Source organism: Bufo gargarizans, chromosome 4, assembly GCF_014858855.1.
Source record: "Bufo gargarizans isolate SCDJY-AF-19 chromosome 4, ASM1485885v1, whole genome shotgun sequence".
NCBI classification, from domain to species: Eukaryota; Metazoa; Chordata; class Amphibia; order Anura; family Bufonidae; genus Bufo; species Bufo gargarizans.
The window spans coordinates 474,363,085-474,373,931 of NC_058083.1; the positions used below are offsets into that span (position 1 = coordinate 474,363,085).

General features: G+C 38.4%; 1 protein-coding gene across 2 annotated transcripts in view; it reads right to left on the minus strand.

Annotated features, from left to right (window-relative positions):
- The window catches only part of MEIS1 (Meis homeobox 1), a 130,161-nt gene extending 122,624 nt beyond the window's left edge, over positions 1-7,537 (minus strand). For both annotated transcript variants that reach the window (XM_044288862.1, XM_044288863.1), the window contains exons 1-6: positions 6,974-7,537; positions 5,049-5,275; positions 2,941-3,082; positions 2,102-2,152; positions 1,525-1,575; positions 343-489 (exon numbers count right to left, since the gene is read on the minus strand). In XM_044288862.1, coding sequence (XP_044144797.1) covers positions 343-489; positions 1,525-1,575; positions 2,102-2,152; positions 2,941-3,082; positions 5,049-5,275; positions 6,974-6,985 — 630 coding nt within the window. In that variant the 5' untranslated portion in view covers positions 6,986-7,537. The remainder of the gene's footprint in view (positions 1-342; positions 490-1,524; positions 1,576-2,101; positions 2,153-2,940; positions 3,083-5,048; positions 5,276-6,973) is intronic.
- Positions 7,538-10,847: the final 3,310 nt, after the last annotated feature.

The window sequence follows — 10,847 nt, forward strand, 5'->3', positions numbered from 1 at the left end:
TAAATACTTTTTAATTACAGTCATTTGTTCTTATTAGTAAAAGGCCCAAAAAAAATTATATATATATATAAATATATACATATATATATATATATATATATATATATCAAGCAAACATAAAGAGCCACCCAAAAAGCAGAAGACGCAACCTGGAGAAGCCTGTGTCCCAGCTCATCCTGCCAGGTCTAATCCGAGATCAGGGCTTAATGAAGCAATAATAGGCACATTATTCAAAAAAAAAAAAAAAAAGTTCATTTCCTTAATCATATGCAAATAATAGAAAGGCTCCAGCAAATGGTGTGCATATCAAATAGGGAGGAATGAGGAATCTGCTCAGCTTACCTGATCTGTTAGGTTTGCTGATCTGGTCATGTCTTCACTGTCTGACTTGGATCCACCGTCCCTGTCCTCGATCACCAGGTCTATGGGCATTTTTCCTTTCAAACAGCTAATATACCGATGGCAGAAATTGTCGCACAGTTCATGTACCTAGATCCAAGGCGGGAGAAAAGAAATGGGGGGGAATAAAAATAATAATAATCAGGCGTAGATAAATAAAATTGACAAGAGCAATCAAGATCTCCTGGTAGCACAAACAAGGGGAACACATTGCAATTATCCTCCTGAGACCCTTCTTCCAAGACGCATCAGGAATTAGGAGGAACTTTTTTTTTTTTTTCTGCTAAAATAGAGATATCTTAGAAAATTGACACTGACAAGATGATTCACAAGCTACAACAAATGCAACACCCGTGCTAAATTCATCTGCTCCTGGGGGCTGTGACCACTGCAGTGATGATGACCCGCATGGGTGACATTTCAAGTAAACTATGTCATTTTATCTGGTTACATCCTCATAGCAGACTGCAATGCAAAAAAATTAAATTTTATATATATACATACATATATATATATATATATATATATATATATATATGTAGCAGGATATAACACTGGCAGTTGTCTTCAGGGCCGAATAGTTAGAATGGTGCCTTGTGCTTTAATATTTAAAGCCATAAAGAAATGGAATAAATAAAATAAAAAAAAAGCCTGCATGCGACTTTTATAGCTGGCATCAAACTGCAATCCCCTTTATTGCTCAGATGCAAAACAGCCAGTAAAATGACATTATCATCCTTCTCCCTTCAGCTTTCCAGAACACATCCTGGAGAGCAGGCAGCTCTTTCCATGGAAAACCTCCCACAACAATCTCCTGAGTTTTTTATTTTTATTTTTAAATATATTATTTATTTATTTAGTTATTGCATGTATCAAAATAATGATCATCTCGCCCAAATATTACCCTGAATATAACCAGTAATGTACCCAGGCAGCATTGCACAATCTACACCAGGCCTGGGCGTAGTGATCCTGGATTTAATAGCTGAAATGGCAATTAAACCGAAAAGAGAAATGGATTCTGTGATTTGGCCTGACACTAATTACACAGAACCAGAAATAAAGACATCTATGTAAATTCCCTATTAGCTATAGGTTATGATGACTCCACAGCACATGCTTTACCTTTTCTAATTCCAATAGATGAAACCTTAATACTTGTATGGCTTGGATCATCTGTAAAAGACACAAGCAAAAATACCAGGATCAATATTGCAGCACAGAACAGCCTTGCATGCCAAAAAAACACGACCTAAATAATACAGTAAAGAATATACAGTCTATTCCTAAACCTAAACTACTCATGGACTCCAGCAACCGGTGTGGGATTTCTGTCTTGGGCTTTACTTTTGATGCCTTTCCTTTGGAATCCCCTAAATAGTGGGGGGGCTTTTGATGTATTTTCAATCTGTTTGTCTACAACTCTGGGGGGGGGGGGGGGGGTGACAGCACAGAGAAGAACTAAAGGTTTTGACAACCCTAAATAAACCAAGAAGCTGATTACTGCAGTCACTTACTGGGTGTCATAAAAAAGAGCCATCTCATTTGGTAAAGAGGGCAGATATCTGTGCTGTGATCTCTGTGTAAACTGGGACTTGTAATGGAGGGCTATGCACAAACTAAACAAGCAAAGGAGCCAAGGAACAGACATCGAATAATATATATGGAATACATAGGCTAGAAAGATAATATAAAACCTTACCAAGTTATCCAATTCCGGATTAGAAGAAAACAAGGGCTTTTCTGCTCGAATCTGGAGCCAAATAATAGGGAAATAGAATCACTCAGTTGCTATTAAGTTTCCTGCCTCATTATAATAAATAGCAGTCCAATCATTCAAGTTTGTATATAGTTGTCAAGTCAATGAGATCTAGCAGTAAGTATGTATGTCTGTAGGTATGTACTACATGTAAGTGTGTAAGTATATACTACATGTAAGTATGTATGTGTGTAGGTATGTACTACATGTATGTGTGTAAGTATATACTACATATAAGTATGTATATCTGTAGGTATGTACTACTTGTAAGTATGTCTGTAGGTATGTAGTACATGTAAGTATGTATGTGTGTAGGTATGTACTACATGTATGTATATATGTAGGTATGTACTACATGTATGTATATATGTAGGTATGTACTACATGTATGTGTGTAAGTATATACTACATATAAGTATGTATATCTGTAGGTATGTACTACTTGTAAGTATGTCTGTAGGTATGTACTACATGTATGTATGTATATATGTAGGTATGTACTACATGTATGTGTGAAAGTATATACTACATATAAGTATGTATATCTGTAGGTATGTACTACATGTAAGTATGTGTGTAAGTATATACTACATATAAGTATGTATATCTGTAGGTATGTACTACATGTATGTCTGTAGGTATGTACTACATGTAAGTATGTATGCCTGTAGGTATGTACTACATGTATGTATGTGTGTATGTATGTACTACATGTAAGTCCGGTACAATCATACATGTAAACAGACAATATGGAGGGCTTATTCATGCATTGCTTGGCTGACCTGTTTGGCAAATACTGCAATGTCTTCATTGAAAGACTCAGAGGAGCACACATCACCGCCTGCCACCCCTGGTTCTCTGGGGGTACAAGTAGCTAATTCACATTTCTCAAAAATCAGTGCTAATAGAGGGAACAGGGGGTGTCTGTAAGAGAAACACAAGAAATCAGTAAGGCTTGTACCCTGCCAGTGCCTGGTGATCAGAGAGGGCACATGCCCTTGTGCCCTCTGGCAGCTCAGGGCCACACACAACACCACAGGCCCCAGGGCAGGACCCTGCAAACACAGACGGGCACACAACACTGCAGCCCCTCAGTGCAAGGCTAGAAGGAAGCTTACAATGTGGTAGCAAAATATAATGTCGCTAAATAATACACACTGCGACTATACACAAGCACAGTGTACAGAGCAGCAGGACGCCCGAAAAAAACGCATTTAACAGTGTCTGATTGTTAAAACACTTTATATATATATCCCTTTGGATTATTTTTCTCTTTTTATACACAACGATCAGGTTCGGCTGTTAGAACGCCCCATACATAACATTAAAAGGACACAAAATACACACAGCCACTCACACTCGTACATTTGCCGCATATACACACTACAGCGCCTATATGCAATGCGTTTTGGCTTGTTTCATCCCACAGCATACACTAGTGTGAGTCTGATGGTTCCTTTACTACAGGCGACACACACACAGCAAAGCCCTGACACAACACTGGCTGCAAGGCTGTGTTCACAACAGTTACCAACACACAGCGACTTTTGCTTCACCCCATAGAGCCGGACCCCGGCTTCCCTAATTCTCTAGCACACGGCAATCATTACCTGTATATTAGGACAATGCTATTCTCTGCGAGGAAGTGCCCATCTAGGAGTATGGACAGGTTTCCCTTCACTGCTTACATTTGCCTTATTTCTTATTTTTATGCATCCAGACAAAGTAGCAAAAGTACAAAATAATTAACTACAATTTGAGAATGTTTCTGTCGGTATTATTATTAAGTGATAATAAATATGGGAACAGTTTGGACATGATTCTATATAATTAATAATAGAGGTAATAATAACCATGATACTAAACTAAATGACTAATAATAGCAGTAAAAGTAATAATAATAATAATAATAGTCATAAGTAGTAAGTGCTTAGAGGAAAACACAAAGTTGCTTCCATAACTATTACATCTCTTCTTTTATATTAAGTTATAATAAGAATTGAAGCACATAATAGGGTAAAAGCTAAAGGGCCCCAGGAGCTCGGGGAACTTCTACACCAACAGTTAAAGGGATTCGGTTTATTAGATTCAGGTTCTGTGACAACTTTCTCTTTTATGTTTTGGAAGAGCGAGAAGCTATTCGTGCAGGAGACGCTCTCTTACCAGCCTAAATAAACTTGGTGAGTTTAGCTGTAATGTGCGACAAATGAGGGAGATTACACTTCTGTTCACATTAAGCAGAGCGTGGGGTTTTCATTTATTCAGGACATTCACAAGGAGAACTAGAGAGCTGAGGGCAATGCAACAATGTATCTAAGTCAAAAGGAAAAAATAAACAAAAAACATAACACACACACACACACACATATATATATATATATATATATATATATAAATATAGATTTTGTATATATATATATATATATATATATATATATACTATTACTATATAACTTTTCAAATTGTTTCTTATCACAAAAATACATTATTTATTTTTTCTCATTCGTCTTTCATACCCTTGCTCTATAATACAACACATCCCCACACAATTATTCTAGTTTCCAATGTTTGTACTAGTTGTGTTTGTTTTAAAAAAAAATTTTTTTTTAAACTTTCCCGATGCCTCGATGATCATTGTACACACAAAAAAAGCAAAGTGTCGCAGAAAATTAGAAAAGGATCGCGTGTAAAAAAAATAAAAAATAAGATCTAGAACTTGATTGAGTGCCTAGTAATATGTCATACACCATGGACTGCACTGAACAGCTCAAAACTTTATATTTTAACTTAAAGCCACCACCACCACAGGGACCCGGTGAAAGCAGTGCCCGGATGGCATTATTGGGGTGAAGTGTGCATTACACATAGCAGAGCTGGCAGCTGTACCTACCCATAGATGGAGTCTTTATCTCTCTTGAGGGCGTCATTGACTGAGGAGCCCATGCTGGGGGGCATAGCGTTGGTATGGGCGGTATGCGGGTACTGGTGGGAGTGCAGAGGAGGACCGTGATTCATGTGATGCACAGGCTGCATGGACCTAGCAGCATGGGGGTCCCCATACATGGCACTGGGGATCCCTACTCCATCCATCCCACCGTAATGGGGCAAGTCGTCGTACTGTATGACAGACAGAAAGACACCATCAGAAATGGGAAAGCATAGGGCATTAGATGGGGCCTCCAGATCCCACCACCACCACCACCATCATCCCTATCATCATCCTCTTCCTGTGGCTGGCTGCTGTAGGTGCCTCTCTTTCCAGACACTTGAGGAGCTTTTTTTATTATTATTAGGCTCACTTATTTCAAACCCCAATGGAAATCACACAGTAGGGGATGTCTGTTATAGGTGACAGTTGGGAAGTGAAGCTGAAAATGAAGCCGAGAAGGGTTTGCCTAATTCAGTAACCATATGCCAACATGTGTCCATGAGACCAATTAGGGGACCTTAGCCTGTTGTGTCAGCTGGGGTATATATATATATATATATATATATATATATATATATATAGTATAATAATATATCTAATTTATAATGTAGTACGATGAGCCACAGCCTGTGTGTGGGGCCGTAGTAGTAGTTGCTGTCCTCCTAGCAGAAGTTCTGCCTGGAAGTCCCACATTGCAGGGACTGGGACTGATGAGTAAATAGCTGGTCTTCTGCGGTCAGGAGGACCCTTGGTTAACGCTTAAGTGTCAACAACAAAGCAGCTTTCTCTTCTAGGTGGCTCATTATGGCTCAGCACTCATATTATGCAAAGTTTAATGACTTTTAATTATTGCAAGGCTACTGATTATGAGAAGATATTCACAAGAAGTGGCAGCAATTAAGATTACTTGTGTTATTTGGAAGACAACTTCAGTGAAGTGACAGATCTCTAGGAGAGATTACATCTGACTTCACATCCCCATAGGCACCAGCACACTTCGGAAACTCCCATTGTTTACTGCTGTCAACATGAAAGAGGTACTATATATATATATATATATATATATATGTATATATATATATATATATATATATATATATAGTTAAGGATAAAGCAGTGGAGCCTATATCGGGAAAGTTGTGAAAAGTTAATAAAGTCTCTTTAAAAATGTGCATAGGGTTTATAAAAGCAAATGACACATACATGCATGCAGACTCAATGGCATTGCCCCCATGTACAATGAATTCTATAGAAGCCTCTGTGTATATTGTATATGGTCTCATTATGTATGATTTTTGTATTTCTATAAACCTCTATATGTCTGTGCTCAGATATTCTTTCTAGGTATGTCTAGTCATTTTATATATGCCCTTATGTATATGGCTATATAATATGACCATATACATGTACATTGTACATAAGTCTATATCTGTCTACCTATACAGACACACACACTATATATATATATATATATATATATATATATATGCCACATGTATATTCCTCCTATGCATGAGTACATGAGCCCCTATGTACTGTACTGTATACTATACATAGCCCACTGCTGCACATTATATGGTCTCCTATGTGAATGTGTGTATTCTAGGAATATCTAAATCCATACATCATCCTTTCCAATGTACTTTTCCCCTGCAGTGTACATGTGCTCCTTGTACATTTATAAAGAGTATATATGTCAGTGTGCATTTCCACTTCATCCTGCATGACCCCCTATGTATGTAGGTAGGTAGGTATGTGTGTATGTATATGATGAAGCCCCCACTCCAGTACAATACTAAAAACCTCATCCCTTCTCACATGGAAAAAAAAAAAGTTTTGCCAGCCTGAGCCACGTTTCCATTACATTGCAGTGTATGAGCACCTACCCTCTGAGCCATCGGCCTTCCTAACTCCTGGCTACTTGACTTTCAGATATATCCTATGTAAGGCCAGTGTGAATGACAATCAATTACTCCAAGGGACGAGGAGAGAGAAACAGACAGGAGATTAAATCCTTCTTCCGAGTTCCCAGAGTTTGCACAGAAGAGTCATTCAGCCTCTCAAGACTTTTCTTTTCCCAGAGCAGAAAAAAAAAATTCTCCTTTTTTTTTTTTTTCTCCCTTTCCTTTCCCCCCCTTAAAAGTCGCAAGGAGCAGAGGAAAGTCTCATGGCTGTGCGCCACCTGAGCTGTCAATCATAGGTGCGCCGCTTGTCAAGGTGCTGAATGAATGATGGGCGATCTCCCGGAGAAGTGGTGTCCAGATGCCGGGCGCAGGGGCTCCTCTCCGGGTGTGCGGAAGCAGCAGCAGCGGCAGCTCCTTCCTCCTGCCCCGCGATCTCGCTGGAAGTCCCGCCGATCGGCGCCGATCAGTGCTGCTGCCCGCTGCCAGTGTGTGCGCTGCACAGGCGGAGAGCTGGGTCTGGACCAGAATGCTGGAACCCGGAAGTAGTGGTGGCCATAACAGGTCGTGTCTTACACAATGCAATGGGCTGCATCAACTAGCTCATGTGCAGAGGGGGGTGGAGGAGGAGGAGGAGGAGGGGGAGGAGGAGGAGGAGGACATCCCAGACAGCAGCAGCACATACACTCCAATAATATAGCTAAAAAAGAGCAACTATTCCCAGCTCCCAGTACAGGGCTGCAGCAGGCATCTCATGCCGAGACTTACCGAGCAATCTCCCATCGAGGCTGCTGCTCACACTGATACCTTGTTGCATTGGCAGAGAACTCTGGGGATGATGTTGCTACTTTGTATCCAGAAGTTGGTGCAGGGAGACACAGTACATCGAGGCGGCACATGGTGAAGATAGGGAAAGAATACATATACAGGTTCACTCAGCACATACTGAATGCATGATACATGTACAGATATACATGCAGGAAGGGCACATGTACAGTACTCATGTACATGCAGAGAACACATGCCTATGCATGCATCACACGTAGGAGACATGTCCAGAACTCACATGCACAAGCAACATATATACATGCAGAAAACACATACATTCAAAAAGCCCATACATGCAGGCAGCACTGGACACAAGTGCAGAAAACACACACATGCAGAAAACACATGCATGCAGAAAGCACATACATGCAGAAAACACATACATACAGAAAGCACATACATGCAGAAAGCACATACATGCAGGCAGCACTGGACACAAGTGCAGAAAACACACACACATGCAGAAAACACATACATTCAAAAAGCACATACATGCAGGCAGCACATGCATGCAGAAAGCACATACATGCAGGGAGCACTGGGCACAAGTGCAGAACACACATACATGCAGAAAGCACATACATTCAGAAAACACATACATGCAGAAAACACATACATGCAGAAAACACATACATGCAGAAAACACATACATGCAGAAAACACACACATGCAGAAAACACATACATTCAAAAAGCACATACATGCAGGCAGCACATGCATGCAGAAAGCACATACATGCAGGGAGCACTGGACACAAGTGCAGAAAACACATACATGCAGAAAGCACATACATGCAGAAAACACATACATGCAGAAAACACATACATGCAGAATGCACATACATGCAGAAAACACATACATGCAGAAATCACATACATGCAGAAAGCACTGGGCACAAGTGCAGAACACACATACAGGAAAACCTCTTGTATATTCAGGGATCCTGTGCAGATCCCACGTTTAGATGTCAGCAGTGCATGTAGATGTTTGCAGACAATACAGTCACTGAATAGACACATGGTAACTGCATGCAGCAAATATAAATGCAGGAACCAGGGCACAGAAGAAGCTACAGGTATATCTGTGCATCTGACTCTTCTGATTAAAATAAGTTGAATTACAAATACGTAATGCACAAGTAATAGAGCACATACACAAGTGCAGACAGTCCAGCCACTGAATGAAAGCCAATGAAGTACATACACCAGCAGTCAACACACAACAAGTACATACCTATGAGACACACACAGATGCAGACAGCACACACAAATGGATGAAGCACAGGCACATGTAGTCAGCACATACACAGGAATGAAGCACATAAGCATGCTGACTGCACATGAGAGTGAATGAAGCACATACATGCACATGTGATCTGGAGAACATAGTCATACAGCACAGAGAAAGGAATAACCTAGTTATACAAGTGGCCAACACATCCACTGTAGTGCAGCACAGAGCCATACAGACAGAAGTGCATACACATGGTAACAGCACTCAGGAGGGAAGCATACAGACATACAGATGGATGAAGCACACAAGCCATGTTGACAGCACACTGAAGAATGAAGCACATCTACATCCAGCACATACGTGTATATTATATATTCTTTATATTATCAGATAAGTTAGAAAATGGACTTATGTGGCAAACAGCAAACACAGGTGTAAATAAATAATGTATATTCATGTAATATGTCTGAGTTATGTGCAAAGGCCAATATATGTCACATATAAACTACAATATGCAAATGTTCTGTGTAAAGTGCAATGTAGAGAGCCGAACATCTAGAGTAATATATAAAGTGAAGTATATAAAGTGCATTGTATAATTATTAATATAAATATATGTGGCAGTATATAAGTTTAACATGATAATAGTGTGCTCCATGTAATATGTGTAAAGTATAATAAGCAGTATATAAGTTTAACATAAGTGTGCTCCATATAATATGTGTAAAGTATAATGAGCAGTATATATGTGTAATATATAATAGTGTGCTACATGTAATATGTGTAAAGTATAATGAGCAGTATATAAGTGTAATATATAATAGTGTGCTCCATATAATATGTTTATAGTATAATGAGCAGTATATAAGTGTAATATACAATAGTGTGCTCCATATAATATGTTTATAGTATAATGAGCAGTATATAAGTGTAATATACAATAGTGTGCTCCATATAATATGTGTAAAGTAAAATGAGCAGGATATAAGTGTAATATATAATAGTGTGCTCCATATAATATGTGTAAAGTATAAGGAGCAGGATATAAGTGTAATATATAATAGTGTGCACTATATAATAGGTGTATAGTATAATGAGCAGTATATAAGTGTAATATATAATAGTGTGCATCATATAATATGTGTAAAGTATAAGGAGCAGTATATAAGTGTAATATACAATAGTGTGCTCCATATAATATGTTTATAGTATAATGAGCAGTATATAAGTGTAATATACAATAGTGTGCACCATATAATATGTGTAAAGTATAAGGAGCAGTATATAAGTGTAATATACAATAGTGTGCTCCATATAATGTGTATAGTATAATGAGCAGTATATAAGTGTAATATATAATAGTGTGCACCATATAATATGTGTAAAGTATAAGGAGCAGTATATAAGTGTAATATACAATAGTGTGCTCCATATAATATGTGTAAAGTATAAGGAGCAGTATATAAGTGTAATATGTAATAGTGTGCTCCATATAATGTGTATAGTATAATGAGCAGTATATAAGTGTAATATATAATAGTCTGCACCATATAATATGTGTAAAGTACAAGGAGCAGTATATAAGTGTAATATATAATAGTGTGCACCATATAATATGTGTAAAGTATAAGGAGCAGTATATAAGTGTAATATATAATAGTGTGCTCCATATAATATGTGTATGGTATGAGCAGTATATAAGTGTAATATACAATAGTGTGCTCCATATAATGTGTATAGTATAATGAGCAGTATATAAGTGTAATATATAATAGTGTGCACCATATAATATGTGTAA